At 35.5% G+C, this 21,344-nt stretch overlaps 1 protein-coding gene across 1 annotated transcript in view; it reads right to left on the reverse strand.

The window, feature by feature from the left end:
• Positions 1–21,344, reverse strand: part of LOC109093462 (neuronal acetylcholine receptor subunit alpha-7-like) — a 50,607-nt gene that overhangs the window by 16,299 nt on the left and 12,964 nt on the right. The window contains exons 3-4 of the mRNA XM_042716174.1: positions 14,176–14,223; positions 5,770–5,876 (exon numbers count right to left, since the gene is read on the reverse strand). Coding sequence (XP_042572108.1) covers positions 5,770–5,876; positions 14,176–14,223 — 155 coding nt within the window. The remainder of the gene's footprint in view (positions 1–5,769; positions 5,877–14,175; positions 14,224–21,344) is intronic.

Here is a 21,344-nt window from a genome sequence, read left to right on the forward strand (position 1 = left end):
TACATCTTTTTCTCAAACAGCAAGTAAGTTGTTGTAATGCAGCTTTAGGAAGAGGTGACACCTGTCGAGCTATGACAAAATACATTTGCATAATGCAGATTTATGATGCCTGGCCATAGAGAAGGCAATTAATCCTGTCAGTCACTGACACAAAACAGCTCCCATTTCGCTCTATCATACAGGCACATTTAGTTGCCATTCTAATTGTCCATGACAAATGTGTTAAATTAAAAACCAAGTGATTGTCGAGAATATGAAGTTATTGTTAGGGTGGTATATGGTGGAAATAAACAGTTTGCAGAGCACATGGGAACAATCTAGACCGACACATTAATGAATAAAAGATAATGCTAGTCATCACTTTACTAAGTGAATAATAACTAATAACTGTATTAAGTTGAAAGATCTAAATCTTCAATACATTTCCTTCCTTCTACATATGTCATGCTTCTTGAGTCAAACAGTTTTCTTGTTAATGGCAGATGTTGTAAAGCACCTTGCCACAGTATCTCCAGTATTTTAGTTGTTGTGTGCTACATTTATGAAGGATGTCAGAGTCAAAAATAAGCATTTGAATTTTCATTCATATATGAATGAATGAATATAATCAAGAGGACCTGGTAATCTTTCCATTCAACTTGTTAGTCCATTTGTAACACAAGATGCTCATTATTGGTCTCATTATTGTTGTACCGTACCATCAGTGATTTTGATAGGAAATCGGCAAAATTCTGAATGGTTTGAACCCTGTCAAACATATCGCACTTGCATATGCTGCAGTTTCTTTTATTATTTTACAAATCATCTGGCATATTCTTCCAGCCAGATTTGTTTATCCTTATCAGAATTTTTTTTTTTTTTTTTTGACTTTTAAGGATGCAAACTAGTGAAATATTTTTAGTAACTCACCAAATGTTTTATTACATTGTCTATCAAGCCCAGTAATTTTTGTCACTAATAAAATCATCCAGCTGCAATCTGCTCTATAAATAAGTGTTGCACACAAAATCTGGCACACAATATGTTGTTAGTTGTAGTTCTGCTACAAAATGAAAAGCACATTTTAATTATTGTACTCAGTCCAGATAATATAAGAATCCTGGATTAATACTCTTATTAAGAGAACACAGAGTCTTATGCCCTACACACCCTATTATGTGATGTGATAGGCCCATCAAAACAAAATGACATCCTGGTTTAAAGATCTGCTATAATAAAATTACACATTAGCAATTGAAATGATGCTTGGAATATTGATTGATTGGTTAATTGGTTGATTGGTTGGTTGGTTGATTGATTGGATTATTGGTTGAATGATTGATTGATTGATTGATTGGTTGATTGATTGATTGATTGTCAGAATACCCATAGAATGGCTGCCAATAGAGAAACATTAGGAGAAACTGAAGGGAAATACTTCTGATCATCTTTATCACTGGAATTTGAGGCAAATATTTGTAATCATGCATTTCTGCAGAATACACACAAAAGACTATGATGAAGAAAGAAATGGGGGATGGAAGTCTTGTAATCAGTGCAGTCCATTACATAAAAAGAAGGTGGTGGTAAGGAAAGTGAATCTGACCTCTGAGCAGCTCTGTCTAAATAATACATAACACTACATCTGTACTCTCTCAGCACACATAAACATGGCGAACTAACAGCATGTTTTATATTACAGATAAGTGTGAAGTGAGAGAGTGTTTATGTTGGGATTTACACTGCAAGTACAGCACACTGCTATGCACAATACATTACAGGTCTTCTCAATTGCTTTGGCAATTTTTCTTAAAATTCTAAATGCAATTTTTTATAACTGTTTGCTGGAAATTTCAGTTTACATGTAACACATCTAGAGATGTATTGTACAAATTTAAATGTATTTATATAGTACTGCTGTAGCTGGTGCTATTTAGAGTTGTGACAATCCTCCTTGTTCAAAAATGGTAGAGCTTGTGGGCAAACTCCATATATAGACTATGCTTCCAAAACTTTGTTGACTGATTGTGATTTCTATTTCATTATAATGGCAAGTTGCAAAGAGGCAGAAAATGTCCAGCAAATTTACTGAAAACTTTCCAAAAGTTTTCGAAAATGTACCAAAAATCCTGGAAAGTTTATAAAAATTCTAAGAAGCATCCACCCATTTGCAACCGGCAAGCCATTTGCCAACTTAGTGGACATTACAACCATGTCAGATATTTATGGAATATACATGCATCTTAAATAGATTTTGATAACTGAATGGATCATTTTGCATAAAATGGCTCACATGATTAAAGAATGTTTAGAAGTTGTGATGAATTTGACAATTTTCAGTGAGAATCAACTCATCAGTTTTAATCAACAAGCCATGTAAATTTAGATATTACATGTGCCAAAACACATGCAGTTTAAAATCTGATGAACAAGAAACTAATTGTTCAGGCGTCTGAACTTCACTGTTTTGAGGGGAAAAAGTGATTGAGAAAAACTGTTAAATAATATCTACATTATGTAGTATATATATCTGCACACATTTCAGAGTCAGCGTCTGTTCTGTATGATATCAGACTACTATAACATGTATGTCAGCAAACACTAGCTCTTGACCAGCTCTTGTAAATAATTCAGATTTCTTGGGAAAAATTTGTTCTAAAATATAAAACAAGAAGCAAATATGACAACACCTTGATTTCCACAATATGTTATCACTGATTACAGCATGGATGTGTGCATCAGGACAGGAAAATACACTTAAAATGGATTGCACCCACCCCTGATATTTCCCCACAGTCCTCTCTTGAAATGAATCTCTTAAAGACACATACATTTTCATCCAACCACTGACACTGCATACCATTTATTTGAGACAGACAGACAGAATAAAAGGGTTTGAAATTGTAGAGTTTTCTGTATTATTTCACTCATGATGTCTCTCTTGAACTCTTTCTTTCATTGTTCATATCTTTTCAGAAGAGTGACATTGCCATCATCAGGAGTTGATGATCTATGGTTAAGCAGCTTAATGATGTGTGTAATTGTCTTCTCACCTCACTAACTTCGCTGTCTGTATTCTTCTCCTTTCTCTTCTCTTTTACTAGTGGTATTCAACTTAAGGTGTATGCTTGCTGTAAACTTTGTTCTAATCACCTCTATAAAATGATCTGGACATCTGCTGATCAAGTTAAAAAGGTTGTGGTATATGTTTACTATATTATATTAATATACGGTATTATAAAAAACAAGAGGTAGGATATGTTAAATAAGTATAAATGGTGAGTTGGGTATTGCACATAATTAATTGCACAATGAAAGGGCACAATTATGAAATGGTAGATCAACTCTTCTGGAGATTAAACCTGTTAACAAACTAGACCAGACACTGACTTTTCCTAAGTGGTTAAACACACTGAAAGTAGCACTAAAAGTAAGTACTAAAAGTAGCACTGTTTCAGAACTGTACTTGATACAAATTTTGACTATCATTTGACAGTCTCTCTTTGTCTGAGAAAAATAAAGATACTTTTTTTCTAGACATAATAGAAAAGATTTTGAAGTGAGTTTTTAATGCCCAATATTTTTATGCCTTTACTATTTTATTTCTAAGTTGCTTAAAAGTTTTATTATAACACTCTGACTTTCATTTTTAAATTCATAATTCAATATTATGATCAAGTCTTTCTCAGTGTAAATGTTTTAAATTTTTTACTGTTGTTGGCAGGTGGATTTGTAATAATTTGTGAGTTATGAAGGAAAATGTAAAAAAGTTAAAATTGCCACCGGTGTGGCCTAATGCCTTGTAATGTGTAAACTGATGTTTCACTGCTTGTCTTTATTGCCTGAGCTTTCAATTCTGTGGTAAGAGCAACGTGAGTTATTATAAAACTGCACCACAAATCAGTTCAGACTTCCATTAAGATGGAACAGATGGTGCCTCAAATCTACTGAGTGTTGACACAAGGCTTGTGTATTGAAAGCCCACCCAAATTTTAACCCTGCTTAAAGGCATAGTTCACCCCAAAATGAAAATTGTCATCATTTACTCACCTTCTTGTCACTGCAAACATAAAGAACTTTATCTTCAATAGACCAAAAAAGAGATGCGTTAAAGAATGTCCATGCTGCTCTTTCTCATACAACATTTAACAACGTTACATTGCTGTCTATGGAGGGTTAGAAAGCTCTCGGATTTCATCAAAAATATCTTCATTTGTGTTCCAAAGATGACCGAAGATCTTATGTGTTTGGAATGACATGAGGGTGAGTAATTAATGACATAATTTAAATTTTTGGGTGAACTATCCCTTTAAGTTCTTGGTAAAAAAGAAAGTCATATAGGTTTAGAGCAGGGGACAACAAGTAAGTTTGGCATCAGGCCAAAAATTTTTTGCCACTAAATTGCGGCCCAGAACATAGTCAAAGGATAATTTAAGAAATTAATTGATGAAAAATGCAACTAGAATTGCCTGAGACAGACTGTTATAGACTGTTACATTTGTGTGGAGCTGTCCAGCAGAGTATGTGAGCAGAGTGGAGCGTCAACAATTTCCACTCCGCTCCTAGCATTTAATAATCACTCCGCTCCGGGTTCACCGTTTCCTGCTCCACTCCTCACTCACTTATATCAGAAACACCGCTCCGCCTTCACCCTTCACTCAGCGGCTAAAGTATTTCAGTATGTTTGAAATATCACAGTTCTGTTCATAACATATAAAAAACAAAATAAAATAACAGGAGAGTTTAAAAGTGGCTTATTGGAATACTAGTGTGCTAATTTTTTTCATACCACATTACAAGCTGGTTGTCAGCATTAAAATGCATAATTGCTGCTTCTTGTATTGCAAAATTTGTTTGTGATGAAAATCACAGTATGCTTTCGTCAGTTATTTTACCTACGGATCGATGCATTTCTTACAGATTTCTGCTCATTCGAAATCGGATACAGATGAAGAAGCACTGTAAGATTACACTTGTTGGAATGCATTATTGCATGTTGTAGTACTTGTTTAAATCATGCTTTCAGCTGAAAATATTCAGTAGCCTATCTAGAAGGAACAAACAAATTCTTGGAGAACTACAACTTCCCGCTCATGTCCATCGCCGTCATATAGCCTTCACATTCTTTCTGATTTGAGTGATCCTTCTCTATCAAGCTAGCTAAATATGTTTAACGTGAATTCTTGCTAAATAGGCCTATGCAGTTATCTGATTTTGAGTAACTGTTGCTGTCATGACTGATCTATTTCAGAACCAGCTGCTATCAAAATAATTTGGCTGCAGGCGCGGGCCAGATACTATTGCTGGCGGGCCAGTTTTGTATTAACTATGTATTAATTACTTAATACATCGCCTGTTCTAATGTTTGTGCGTAATCTAATGAATATTCCTGATCCAAACCTTTGCCCTCAAATTCCAACTTTTGGTAACACCTTATCTTACAGTGTCCTCATTACACGTTAGATGTACTTTCTATAGTAATAACAGTAAATTGTAATAATTACAAGCAACTTACCCTAAACCAAACTCTAATCCTAACCATAACCCTATAGTAGGTACACACTGTTAATATTATTAAGTACTTTTATTACACTTTTATTGTATTGCTGTTGCTGCTTTTTTAGAAAAGCAATAAGCCACTGGATTATGTTGTTTGTGTTGTATTGTATGAACAGCCTCCTGTGGCTTATTGCTTTATTGAAATAAAAACATTTATTAGGCAGGTTTATGAAGAACACACTATAGTGGGCTCCAAGCAAGCAAAATTATATGTGACAATGTGTCCGTTACCTGTTATACAGCAGAATATCTGGTGTCCAAATCTGATTGGATGGGAAACGCAGGGTCTGAACACCAGGATAGTTATCCGGGTTCCAGCTCAAATAGACATCCGTCCATCCCTGAATACACAAAACATACATCAGATTTAACACCATTAAAGTGCTTGACTGCTAAGACACAAACATATTGGACAAACAAACACACACAGCCAGAAAACACTATCATACAATCACACAACTGTGGTCTGCCCAGGGTACACACATGTACATTTACCACTGGGAAATAAGATGAGAACATAAATACACATAAAACACAGAGCAAAGGCATATGTATGTGCAACACACAATGTGCTGAAACAGTCCCTAAAAAAATCACATAAATGCCAATAATTGAAGTTCAATAAAGTCACTGAAAGTCAAGCTTTTTAGTATGAGTAATGCATGTTGACATCTCAGTTCTTTGTGCATGAACCCTACCTGATCCCTTTTCAGAGGTGTAGACAGCCCATGGCTATATTTTCTCTAGCCTAAAGTTGCCTCCCTGCTGTATTAGAGGGCATGATAATATGCAGTGCCACTGTGGATTTAGCGTAATATATTCTTCTTTAAAACTTTATTAAGCAGCACACAAGCAGTCTTTCTTATAAGCAACAGAAAGCACACTAGTATTCCATTGAATTAATTTAGAGATGCCGTCAACTGAGGCAAACAAGACATTACATTCTGAAATCAGACATGCTGCATTGGTAATTAGAACAAATATTTCCATTGTTTGATACTCAGCCCATTTATTCCTACACAGTAGCATTGCAGTGCTGCAGTTTTATGTTGGCAAATGTGGGTTGTTTGTTGTTGATAGTCTTTCATTAGGGAAAATGTACAAATAGTTCATTCAGAGTTTAAGCTTGGCCACAAAGCTTCCTCAAGCCCCACTCCTTATTTATTGAAATGTTAAAACATTGTATGTGGATGGATGCGTACTTTTAAAAAAAATTCACGTTTAAATATACTTTGACACAAATACTGGACTGATCATTCAGCTTCAAAAACTGATTTACTAATAAACGGTTCACCCAAAAATGAACCCTTATTTCTATCTTTGCTGTAGTGTGTCAGTAGGAATTTGGAAATATCAGTTTACATTTCCAAACATTCTTTTTGTCATTAATTGTAAAAACCCAGTGAGACAACAGCCAGTGCTCCACACAGAGATCTGATCTCATCATCCAGTCTGTCTGGAATGACATGAAGAACAGAACAAACTGAGACAGACTCAATCCAGAAGAACTGTGGGAACGTCTCCAAAATGCTTCAAGAAACCTGCCTGCAGAACTACTTGAAAAACTATATGATAATGCACCTAGGGCAAAAACTGCTTTAATCGCAAAGGATGGTCACACCAAATGTTGATTTAATTTAGTCAATAGAAGTTAATTGATAAAGAAAATATATTTATGCCATTATTATTGACAGCATCCTCATTTTACAGCGTTTTTACACAAGTGCCTAAAACTTTTAACAGTACTGTAGCTTTGCAGGTAGGTTTCCACAGTTCTTCTGGATTTGGACTGTCTCAGTTTGCTCTGTTTCGTTATGTCATTCCAGACAGACTGGATGATGATGATGAGATTAAGGGGTTAAGCACAAATATGCTTTATTACGTTTGTCCCTCTTTATCTCATATATTACAGATTGTTGTTGTCATTATAATACAACCTTTTAACTATTTCTGATTATGTGTGTGTGTGTGTGTGTGTGTGTTCATTGATGCACAGTTAATTGAGTAAAAACAACAGGGAGAAAATCATGTTTGTTTCATCCTCACAGATCACATCAGATCAGTCAGGAGGAAAGAGAAGTTTCTGTTCCACACATCACTCTCTGTGTGTCTCTGTGGCTCAGATGTCCCAGTGTGCTTTAGTGAGCGTATTCCCTGAGGCGCTGTCTCTCTCTCTCCGGACACAATAGCAAGGATCAGGGAATGTGCGCTGTACATATTTCATATATGTACTGCAACACATACTTACAGTAGAACATACTCTTTCTACTCCATGTCTAATAAAATCATAGGAAGAAAACAACAGATCCACTTTGTGACATGCAGTTTCATGGTTTTTTTAAGTAACAGATGATGTTTTTTAAAACCAATAAAAGATAATAATAATGAGAAAATAATTTTTGGTCCAAATTTGTATTTATATATTTGAATGATTTGTGTTGATATTTTCATTTTATACTTTGAATTATTTTGTGTGTGTGTATATATATATATATATATATATATATATATATATATATATCAAATAAATTAATTTTTTTAATAATACATTTATTATTTAATAAAATAAATGCAACAAATTTGTGATATTTATTCCTATAAGTGAACTCATGAAGCCTTTCAAGAACATTTTGATGAACTTTTTTTAAGATCATGCCACCATTCTACACTTCAACTTCACCATTCTACCAACAAAACATTTTTTTTAATAAGTTAAATCATGCAGAAATAGCTTGTTGAGGTAATAATGACAGGTTACAACTTGAATGAAAAGAAATGTAGTACTTTTTGAAAAACAATACTTTTGACAACCCCAATTAAAATGTATTTTTTAGACATTAGGAATGACAGGCAGAAGGGGTAAAAAGCTGCAGTTAATCAGTAAGGCCTGTTGGAGGAGACTGCAACAATGTAACGCCTATTCAAAATCAATATATAGTAAAGCAACTGAGCTTTGTAGAAGACAGATGTAGCTAATTTGTGCTGACATATGAGAAATATAGGACCAAAACACACCACAATAGTTACAACCATCACTATTCCCTCACATCTCTCTCTCAGCCTTTATCTCAATCATACACCTGTGTGTCTAATGCTACATTTAACATGTGACATCCATCTGTAGGCCATACATTGCAACATCAACAAATCAAAAGTCAGTTTGTGGGTGATCATCTGTGCAAGGTCTGTCTCTGAGCCTGCTTGGCACTTTGGAAAGCAACTGGTCTAAATGTTGGGTTAAAAATCAGAGTGGCCCCTTTGTGGAAAATTTCTTATCCAGCTTAATTTCATGGTTAAGTGCTCAGTTGGCTAAACTCATGCATTATGGCTGATGAGGTCAAAAAAAGGTGAATTAGAGCTGAGCAATGTTTCAGACAGATAGAAACACCTTTTAACAACTAAAACCCATAGTTTGCGCAAGCCAATTGGTGCCATTCGAGTATATACACATTTACGAACATGTCTTTCATGAAATTTCACACCCGCCTGCTTTTAGGCTGATTATGTTTACCAAATATAATTAATGTGCTTATGTTTTGCACCTTTAGTTGTCTTGGGCATTTTAGCAATTACCTTGGTTTGTAATGTCTCTCAGCATGGAAGCTTTTACTCAAGTGAATAATATCTAAATGAGTCCTGAATGCAGAACTGGAGAAAATATATTCAAAGTCTGATAACATTGCTCATCTTAAAGGAATACTCCACACCAAAATGAAAATTTTGTCATTAATCACTTACCCCCATGCAGTTCTAGACCAGTAAAAGCTCAGTTCATCTTCGGAACACAATTTAAGATATTTTGGATGAAAACCGGGAGGCCTGTGACTGTCCCATAGACTACCAAATAAATAACAGTGTCAAGGTCCATAAAAGGTATGAAAGTAGTCGTCAGAATACTCCATCTGCCATCAGACGTGCTATCTGGGTTATATGAAGTGACGGGAACACTTTTTGTAAGCGAAGAAAACAAGACTTTATTCAGCAATTCCTTTGTCAACAGTCTTCTCTGTGTCTCTCCATATCACCGTATGCTGCGTATGCTCTTCTGTATCATCCGTGCCACAAGGATAGGCTGTTTTCTTTCAAATCAAAGCTGACGTGTTTGGAACAACATGGGGGTAAGTGATTAATGACAAAATTTTCATTTTAGGGTGGAGTATCCCTTTAAAGCACTCTTGGGCACTGAAAACAGTTCAGCAACCTCATTCATATGCAATATCATTCATATGCATTCAGCAGTATATCATTCATGTATCAAGATCATTGATATTTTATTTTATTGTTAGATTAACATTGAGACAGACGGCCTATATAGTAAACGTTCACTTAAGATATAACAGATTATGTTTGTGTGAAAAGCTTACTTAAATACTGTATATACAGTGTGTATACAGTGGTGTGAAAAAGTGTTGGCCCCTTTCTGATTTGTTTGTGTGAAAAGCTTACTTAAATACTGTATATACAGTGTGTATACAGTGGTGTGAAAAAGTGTAGATAACACAAGTAAACACAACATGTAGTTTTTAAATGAAGGTTCTTATTATTAAGGGAAAAAAAAACCCAAAACTACATGGCCCTGTGTGAAAGAAGTGTTTGCCCCCCTGTTAAAACTGTGGTTTATCACACCTGAGTTATTTTAATTTCTCTACCACCCAGGCCTGATTACTACCACACCTGTTCGCAATCAAGAAATCTCTTAAATAGGACCTGCCTCACAAAGTAAAGTAGACCAAAAGATCAGAAAGCTAGACATCATGCCGAGATCCAAAGAAATTCAGAAACAAATGAGAAAGAAAGTAATTGAGATCTATCAGTCTGGAAAAGGTTATAAAGCCATTTCTAAAGCTTTGGGGCTCCAGCGAACCACAGTGAGAGCCATTATTCACAAATGGAGAAAACATGGAACAGTGGAGAACCTTCCCAGGAGTGGCTGGCCAACCAAAATTAACCCCAAGAGCACAGCGACGACTCATACAAGAGGTCACAAAAGACCCCACAACAACATCCAAAGAACTGCAGGCCTCACTTTCCTCAGTTAAGGTCAGTGTTCATGACTCAACCATAAGAAAGAGACTGGGCAAAAATGGTCTGCATGGCAAAGTTCCAAGATGAAAACCGCTGCTGAGCAAAAAGAACATAAAGACTCCTCTCAGTTTTGCCAAAAAAAAAAAAAAAAATCTTGATGATCCCCAAGACTTTTGGGAAAATACTCTGTGGACTGACGAGACAACTTTTTGGGAGGTATGTGTCCCACTATGTCTGGCGTAAAAGTAACACCGCGTTTCAGAAAAAGAACATCATACCAACCGTAAAATATGGGGTCATAATTTTCGTTGACGAAAGCAACACTATGCTTCAGGATCTGGAGGACTTGCTGTTATAAATGGAACCATGAATTCTGCTGTTTTCCAAAAAATCCTGAAGGAGAATGTCCGGCCATCTGTTCGTGACCTCAAGCTGAAGCGAACTTGGGTTCTGCAGCAGGACAATGATCCAAAACACACCAGCAAGTCCATCTCTGAATGGCTAAAGAAAAACAAAATGAAGACTGTGGAGTGGCCTCGTCAAAGTCCTGATCTGAATCCTATTGAGATGCTGTGGCATGACCTTAAAAAGGCGGTTCAAGCTTGCAAACCCTCCAAAGTGGCTGAATTACAACAATTCTGCATAGATGAGTGGACCAAAATTCCTCCACAGCGCTGTAACAGACTCATTGCAAGTTATCGCAAACGCTTGATTGTAGCTGTTGCTGTTAAGGGTGGCCCAACCAGTTATTAGGTTTAGGGGGCAAACACTTTTTCACACAGGGCCATGTAGTTTTGGATTTTGTTTTCCCTTAATAATAAAAACATTCATTTAAAAACTGCATGTTGTTTTCACTTGTGTTATCTTTTACTAATATTTAAATTTGTTTGTTGATCTGAAACATTAAAGTGTGACAAACATGCAAAAGAATTAGAAATCAGGAAGGGGGCCAACAATTTTTCACACCTCTGTATTTATTGGGATCGCATGCTGGCGAAAGTGCCTTGATGTGTGTGATTCATGTCAGTCAGTGACAGCGTGAGAAGAGACTGGTAAAAAGGTACACCTCTCAGAAAACATACAAATAAAGATAATTTTAGATGTTTAATTACTATTTGGAGCATTGGGATCGCTAGACGAGGGCTTGATGAATTAATTTTTATGAAAACCTGAAATTCGACCAAAATCAACATTTTTCACTTTTTTTCCTGTAGCTCAAAATTAGCCCGTGTGCATTCTGACGCATTTTGCCAGTATGGGTTACATATGCTACACAAAAAAAGCAGTCCAAAGGAGGTGCACCAGAGAATGGCAGCCTTGTACAGACCGTTCCAAAAGTTATGAAGTCAGAAAGCCCATTATAAATCAAGCTCCCAGGCACAGACTTGGTCCTGCTCCACTTCAAGCTGTTATTTTAGCTGTAAATCTGCCTGATGTGACCAAGGGGTGTGCCATTAAACCCAGAAGCCATTGAAATGTCGTTATCTTGTTGCTCTGAGGACTGAAACCTTTGTTATCATCACCTGCAAGCAATGCGACCGGAACAACCTATTAAAATTTCAAATAATTCTGCTGTTGTTTTTGGCTTTCCAGGGTGATGTCTGAACAATGAGCATTTGAGGGAGACGTGCCACTCAGCGGCATAACTGAGCAGGACAGGAACACGGGGACCGTCATGTTTAAAACAAGAAAATTTGCTATTAGACTTTCAAAAATGATGCCGTAACAGTATAAGGAGGAGGACATGGACCACTTTGTATTAAATGAGGAGATAAATTATAATGTCCAATATGACAGCTATAGGAATGGAAGTCCCACTTTTCAGTTCAGCAACATTTATGTCACCGCTACGGTGAATGAAATGCACGAAGAAGACGATGAACAATGCAAATAGTCTTTAATAATCCACAAAAGGGTAAACACAGGTCAGACAGGCAGGATGCCCATGTAGGGATGTAGTAGACCGGATGAGGGAACACAGGACTGAACACAACTATATACACTGAAGACAATGAAGATAATTAATGACACACCTGAACTAAATGACACAATCAAACATGAGGGAAAACTGAGTCATACAGAGGACATGAGGGACGAAACACAACAAAACAGGTCCATAGGTCTGACATTATGACACCACTGTGATCAGATTTTATTCCAGGCTGGAAAACATGCCTATGGCGACATGTCTGCAAAACACCGAGATAAATATCTGCAAACGCTCTGCAAAACACAGATAAACATGACTCTGGCAACTTGGTTTTTGTTTGTATTTTGGCAATCCTCTGATGAAATGTAGAGTGTGTGTTGCTAAAAGGTTTACTTTGAAAATAATGTACCACCTACAATAAACCCTACCCTAAACTTAATCGATAGTGTTAACAAAACCAAACGTGAGATAAAGGCATATTTAAGCATGTAAAATCATTTTAGCTGGCTTCTACAAGTCTTTGAGCTCTTTAATTTTGACTTGTACCCAAACGCTGCATATTGCAAGTGAATGCTGTACCAGGTGAGCTATACTGAGAAAGTTTGCTACATCAGAAATTCATATGGTACACATGATTTGATTAGTTTATAAGTCACAGTATAAAATGCATGGTCTGGTCAGATTGTACGAACATGATGATCATGTCACACTGTGAGATCTCAGATGCCCTTAATCTCAGACTGTATGACAGTCAAGACGCAATGAACATATGTGCGTACGGTGAGAATTGTAAGGATTTTTAGGTTTTTAAATTATAAAAGCTTAGTGGCTGTGTGATTGTTTGCTTGTGGGGCTGAAATGTTGGCTATCATGAAAAGTATATGAATGGCGGCAATACCGGCATATTTAGGAAGAATAATGTAAGCAACAAACACCCACATAAAAGCAGCAGCACAACTGGTGTTTATCATAGCAAAGGCAACATATCATGTGAATTTCGTGAGAGGAGGACGGGAGCACCGAAGTTTATGGCAGTTAGAAGAAATCTCTAGCATTAATTCTGAGCACGGCTTGTCGTGAAAAACAAAAGACAGTTTTGACGTTCATCGTAGCAGACGTCACACTGCAAGACCATACAGCAAATCTTATGACACTGCCAGAATTTCGTCTGAGGTCAAATTTGATCACAACGGCCATTAATCGGCTGTCGGTGAACGTGTCAAACCAGTGATTAAAGACTACAGATTTTAGCCTAGGATTATAGGAATCTTTTAGGATTTTCCAAATTTGTCTCAGATGACCAAATCGTGGTCAAAATCTGGGCTCTACTGTGCAAGGAACTATGTGGAAACACAACTTTATTAATCAATAATCCCCATTGATAATCTGTAATAACTTGTGTGAGAAGGTTGTTGGTGTTTTACTATCACTAGAATTGAAACTGAAATGAATTGTATGTATAGGTGTGTTTTGGATTTTTGCAAAAATGCAGGCAGAGGCATTTTCAGTGTGTGTGTGTGTGTGTGTGTGTGTGTGTGTGTGTGTGTGTGTGTGTGTGTGAGCTGTGGCTCTTAGTAAATAGTAAGTAGCTGCCTAGAAATCTTACCAAAATGGCTGTCAAGTGAACTTGGTAGGCTTAAAGCACATGTACAAAGAGCACAATGTTGATATTAGTTATTAGTATGTAGTTGAATTTGAATCTTACCAAAATGGACCTGATTTTTTTCATCCTGGGGCAGAGAAAGAGAAGAGAAAAAGAGATTCAGTATCAAATGAGGACATAAATGAAGGATTACTTCAAATTGAACAAATCTAATTTCTGCTTCTATAATTCTAGCCCTTTCTATGAACAAAGACTTTTATTCTTTTTTTTTTTTTTGCCCTCTGCTTCAGATTTTGCCTTAAGGCCAAAAGAGACCGGCTATGACACCCAATGAATAGGAGCAATCTAACCTTAAACCAGTTTCACAAAGTGACAATCACCATTACAATAGAGATCTCATAGTAAACCCCTTGGGATTTAAAGCTTGATTTCAACATGCATTGATCTGTGTCAGATTCTGTGTGTGTTTATGTGAGTTCTAGAACATTGAGCTTTGAATGATCAAAGACGTTTGTTTCATTCAGAGAAGTGTCGGCTCTCATTTCCTCGCATTTCATTCAGTTTGGACCAGGGATGATCCACAGAGTCATCAATTTACCATTAAATGTTCTTGCTTCAGCTATATTTCAATAAGTAACTAACCGATAAGAACAAAGCATCAGCTTCAGAGAGGTCCAAATAAAGTGTCAACATTTTTTATACACAACATCATACTATACATACAAGATACTATTATAGAATAAATATGAACTGTTTTTAAGTTTAGGAAGTATTTAACTAAAAAATACACGTGTTACCATGCTAGTAATACCATATTTTGTTAATATATACTGTAGTTTTATGTAAATATCATGGTATAAGAATGTTAATCACACAGTACCACAGTAAATATAAAAGTACCATGATATTAACTTCTGGTATCATCACTACACCATGGTTTGGCATTGATGTTTAATATGTCAGTATATTATGTATGTAGTATACACTGAATGTTAATCAAACAGTACCACGCCACCATCTTGCCTGCCGCCATTACTGCGTGCCTGCGAAGTGTGACGGGTGTGTGACACTTGCCGGTGCCCTCTAATGTCATTTCAATGAAAGCGGATCCTGCTCAGTAAAGAAAATGTCTGGTGAAAGGGAACATTGGGTAGATGATGTCAGGCAGTGGCCAAAACTTACTGATAAAGGTAATTTATTGACAACATAATGTAATAATGTAAAAATATGTAATGTAATTAAGAAGTGTATTAATTGATGACAACAAAAAAAACGAATGCTGTCATTACTAGCTGTGTTGTTCATATGTTCACAAGCTTCACAAGTTTCAAATAACTATTAGGCCATCCTTAAAAATATTCTTGTTTGCCATAACCCGACCGACCCTGTCAATTTAGGACCAACCCAATTAATTATTTTTTTTTCCCCTTTGAGTCCGACTGACTTGCCGATTGTAATTGCGTTAAGACCCACGGATTTTATTTTACTCTTCAAACAACTAATACGCTTTTCACATGCTCTCACGCCACACATCCATTTTCTTACGCACAGAAAAATCGCGAAGCAAAGAGGACACGGAGACCGACAGACTAGACAGAGCAGGTTACTTATGATAGAATAAAAAAATCTCAGCTCTCAGATTCTGTCAATTTTATTACGAAATTCAAACAATAAATACCAATTTGGTGCTTGTAAATGTGACGCAACAGATCCCTAGCGGCACGTGAACTGATCATCTCTAGCTAATAGTAAATAAACAGGAACTCTGTGTAATCTGTATGGCCGTAAACATGGGCAGTCAATGTGCAACAAAGGTTCATGAATTTCACAAACGGTTTTTTTTTCCAGGCCTGTAGTTTTGTGCTGTTGTTAAAACAGCCAACCACACAACACGCTCTTCCCGGCATCACTGGACAGCATACGTACTAAAAAAAAAAAACTAAATAAAAAATAACTTTTCGTAAAGCTTCACTTCTGCTACAGCCGCCTATGGGACCAATACACTACTTCTGCTACTTCCTTAGCAGCAAGGCACGCAGTAATGGCGGCGCTGCTTTACTTGCGTGTTTCACCGGATCTTTATGTAGTATACACTACCATTCAAAAGGTAGTAGGGTCAGTAAGAAATAAAACTTTTACTCATCAAGAATGCATTAAACTGATCAAAGTTGACAAAACAGACTTTTACATTGTTAAAAAAAAAAAAATGAATCAGCACAACTGTTTTAAACATTGGTATGGTAACAATAAGAAGTTTCTTGTGCACAAAATCAGCATATTAGAAAGATTTCTGAATGATCATGTGACATTGAAGACGTAATGGCTGCTGAAAATTCATATTTGCCATAACAGGAGTAAATTACATTTAAAATATATTTGAATAGAAAACAATTAAGTAAGCAATGAAAAGAATGAAGCCAGTATTCAACTCTGCTTTCTGAAGTACTGTTGAAAAGGAACTATTATAAAGGTCAGTTTAGAGTTGACAAAAACAGTTTTCATTGTTGCTGATCTTAAATCTCAGTTTAAACCTTTCCTTAAGGCACCAATGATTACTCATGCTTAAGAGAAACCTGTCCTTGTGTCCTGTCTCCAGTTCCTTTGTCACTGAGCTTCCTGTGTAATGTGCAATGATGTCTCTTTTGGCAAATGCAGAACAGGGTGCATTTACTATTTGGTTCCTAAGACATTCCAGCATAAAATACACCAATTGAATTCCTTGCAAAATGTTAAAATAGGTAAATGTGGTTTAGAGACCCCCAGGAGAGGACAAAGAGGTATAGGTAGAATATGAATAATTTGACAGAAAAAAAACATGTTTTTGACAAAAAAAAAATAATAATAATAATAATTAATTAATTAATTAATTAATAAAAAACAATTCTGTATAAATACATTTGTGGTGGAAAAAGTATTTATACATGTTTACATACAGGTTTCATCATATCTGGTGGCACCTTGCCATCAAAAAGTTCAAATCTGTATTTGACACGGACAGCATTAATTCAGTGGGGTGAGAGTGTGCAGATCTTCTTTATATTTTTATATACATGTATTTTAAATATTTGAAATACGATATCATCATATCATTTTAAATATTTAAAATATTTTATCTTATAATGATCATGATATATTTATACTTTGTTTTTTATGCTTGTTTTTTATGTTTCTGATTTATAAGCATGACTTAGATGTCCAAATACATTTTAGGGCCACTAAATGTTATGGAATACTACTATTTTTGTTCAGGATGTCAGTGAGTATAAATCATTTTCTCACTTTTCGCTCTGTTGTTTTTGCTCTTTCTTTATTAAATTACTATTCTAGGCCTGTCTGCAGAAATATTGTCACTTTGATGAAAGAAATCATGCCTAAACCATCTTGATTTGAGGTCCTCAAACAAGGTTAGTCCTTTCTCTATATCCGCCATGTGTCAAAACCTGATAGAGAGAGAGAGAGAGGGGTGCATCCCAAAATGTACACCCGTTAACATGACACATCAGTAGCCTGTTTGATCTTTTTTTTCTCTGCTGAGTATCTATCATTTACTTTTTTGCTCTCACTCCCTGTCTCTTCTTATTTTCCTTCCTTCTTTGTCTCTTCCTTTGTCACATTAAAGTCCCTGTTGTTTTCTGCTCCTGCAGAAGAAAGTGGAGGTAACATGTTGTCTGTGAAGGGTGAACTGAGGGCTTGTGACATGCAATCAACATCAGCAGATGAAGTTAAGAATGCTATAACATTGCCAGCACAAGCCTGAACAAAATTTCATCTGTACGGCTCCAGTCTTGCAGACCAAGACTTTTAACTAGTGACACACTATTAATTCAAAACTCACTCAAATTAAATAAATTTGTTGACAACATAGGTTTTATTTTTGTTACCATTAATGAGTATTAATTACTGATATAATTTATAGAGTACAAATTTAAATTTGCAAAAAAAAAAAATAAACACTAAAGCCCTTGTGCTTGAATAATTTAAAAATGCATGCTTAATCAAAACAGTTGAACTAATATAATGAGAAATAAAATAACTTTTGACATTAGTCTTGACATTAAAATTTAAAGATTTATTCTCCTTTGATTCTTGTTGTATTGTTTTGTTTTGTGTTTTGTGTGAAGGCAGAGTAATGATGATTATTAGAGTCTCTCTGGTGAACTGTTAAATTAAAGTAATTCCTCTTTATAAATGTTTTACAAAAAATCAGTTTTATGCACTACACTATTAGAATAGTATGGAAAAGAATATGTCCTCAGAAATGAGTGTAGACTTCGATCAGATTTTCTGTCCATCCAAAAGTAATAAGTACTGATTATTTCACAGACATAATGTGGAAAACAATTCTGCTGTGGAAATTTAATGTACTTACTAAACCCTGAATATCTTGAAGAATTGATTCTATCAACCTCTTAAACCTTCGAATCCAGTGATTAGTGTATTTGAAGCTTAAGAAAGTCGTAGCCGCCAAGTACATTGTAAACATGAGTGTTCTGCTTAATTTCCGTGGAAGCACATTGGACAGCAAGTATATTACTGCTGTTAAGAATTAGACCTTCATGGCTAAGCTTTTCCAAACACCTTTTCCTGCATATCTATATGGCAGTATTCATAAATCGCAGTTCCACTGCAACGTCTAACTAAAACCCACTGAAACATGAACACAGCCTCAGGCAGCTGTGTATATGAGCTTCAAATAATTATACTTCTGTAAAACAGAACAATAAAATACTGTCCAAAAGAAATCTTAAAATACTAAGAGTGCTGTGAATGTAATTCTGAACTGGAGAGTTAATGACAGTGGATGCATATTCAATTGATAAAGACACATTTCATTGACTTATATTTCACTCAAATTTAAATTACCATTGAGAAAAAGAAACCACTTTAACACTTTTAAAGAGAGTGCCTAAAAATAATTTATTAAAATATAATTTATATTGACACTTGTATGTTAAGTAATTAAATATATTAGTAATTTTTTAAATAACATTTGTAATGAATTTGCAGTTTATTATATTTAAAATATATTAACATATATTACATTTAATATTGAACAACATACTAAGTTAAAATTATGATCCAGCAGCATCTATCAAGCTTGTGTTCTGTTATGATACAACCAATTACTAAAATACTGTTTATGTAGTTCCAGATTGTGGGGTAATAGTGTATTTGAAGACATTACTGAAGTAATTAGTGTTCCATTTGACTGGGAATTTAGATCTTATTTACATTTGATTAATTTTCTCCCAGCCAGTGTAATTGGGCTACAGACTAATTAGTTGCACTGTATTACACAAATACAATACACTGTTAATCATAGTCAAATCATTACTTGTGTGCAATTTTGTATTTTACAGTTCATGGGAAATGTTATTAAAATATTAATAATAAATAAAATGTATAATAAATAATTAGGGTATGAGCTATTTGTCTAAGGGCTTGTTATCACCAGTAAACATGTGGTTGAGTTATTAACCAGGCATGCACAAATAATACTCAGCATACATACAAACTCACAAAAAAAAAAAAAAAAAAAACCCGGCAAAGTAAACCAACAAGAAAAACGGGAACCACATAATTTATTCATTCCACATTGAATGCTGGAAACCTTCCGTAAGTGCCAGCATAACACTTTTACAGTTAATCTGCCGATTCACAATCCTTGCCATTCTATCTATCACAGTCTGTTTACAGTATGTATACTGTAAATTGTTTGTATTTCTTTTATTCAATATGTCTGCATCTTCAAAAAGCCAACATACTTAAGATGAGTTCATAATCTGCTTATTTAGAGCTGATTTTGTAAATAGTTGTAGAATAAACAGAGTTGCATCTGCTTTTGTACAGTGAGACTGTCCCACACAAATCTGTGAATGAACACTTCTACAGTACTTAGAAGAAATGAGACAGATGAAACCTGCCTGCGGTAATGAGCAGTGACTGACTATTGGGATCGGATTGAGATAAGGGGGCGCGTGAACGTTTTCGCTCTGTGAACCGATAAATTAAATCTTTCATATGGAAAAGCTGTGAAATGAACACGCATTGCAGATGACAGAAGATTATCCACATAAGAATGGGGGCTCTTTAAATGGAGAATATAATAATAAGTGTCACTTGATTTGATAAAAAGAGGATGTGAACAATGGAGCGGAACTATGGAGAATCGGAGCTACTATTCTAGGCCCTACACCCTCCATCTCTCTCTCTCTCTCTTTCTCACTCTCTATGCAGAGTATGTGAGCAAAGCGTGTATGATTTTTGCCTGGAGCAACAAGCATTTTAGACATTTTTAGAGTGTGCTCACTGGTTCCGGGATTGTACCCATCATGGCCTTAACATGTTAGCAGTCCATAATACAGTTAAAAGTCAGCAAGAATATTCCATGTGTTAAACACAATGTTAATGTCAGAGGGGCCAGTGGGATGTTCATGTTGTGTGGCTGCAGATTGTGTGGGTTCCTATTCAAATTATTGGATTTTGCCTGCAAAAATGTGTCACACAAGGGTAAATGTGGCCGCACCTTAATAAATACCATAATGATATAAAGATGCAATCTCTGAAATATTATTGTAAATATACTCCAAATGTTTTGTAAAATGATGGAGTAATGCAATGGGTGAACCCAAGTTTTGTGGAGATTTGAGATTTATTGAGGAATTTAATGAGACGAGTTGAGAAAAACATAAATGTTCTTTTAATATTTGGAATAAAATCCAAAGATGGGTAACAATGCATCTTCTTTTCAGATGTGTACTCCAAAAAGCAAACAATCAAACGTTGTTTCAGTCTTGATATACAGGTGAAGAGGTGTAAATGCAAATTTGTGATATACAAAAGATTAAACTTGACTTAAACCATGTGAGATCATGACTTGGGAGGTTGTATGAAGGTTGTATTTGCTTCATATTGCTACATTGGTTGTAGGGCTCATTAGCAGTTTAATATTTATGACAGTATTTCCACACAGTGGGAATTTGGTTTGATGTGTAAGGAATAAACTGACAATTAAGTGTATTATTTAATCTGGTTTGTTAATCTGTCTTTATGTGTGTGAAAGTGTGAAAGAGATAACGAGACAGAGAAGGTGCAAAATGACCAAAATAATGAAAAAAATAAATGTTTAATTTCAGATTTATCAGAAGTAACCCTGTTTTAAAATAAACCCATTTCTGCTCTGTCTAGTCTCAGACTTGACCCTCTTCTGGTCTTAGTCTCAACACAAATGTGCTGGTCTCAACTACA

This window comes from Cyprinus carpio, chromosome B1, assembly GCF_018340385.1.
Source record: "Cyprinus carpio isolate SPL01 chromosome B1, ASM1834038v1, whole genome shotgun sequence".
Classification (NCBI taxonomy): Eukaryota; Metazoa; Chordata; class Actinopteri; order Cypriniformes; family Cyprinidae; genus Cyprinus; species Cyprinus carpio.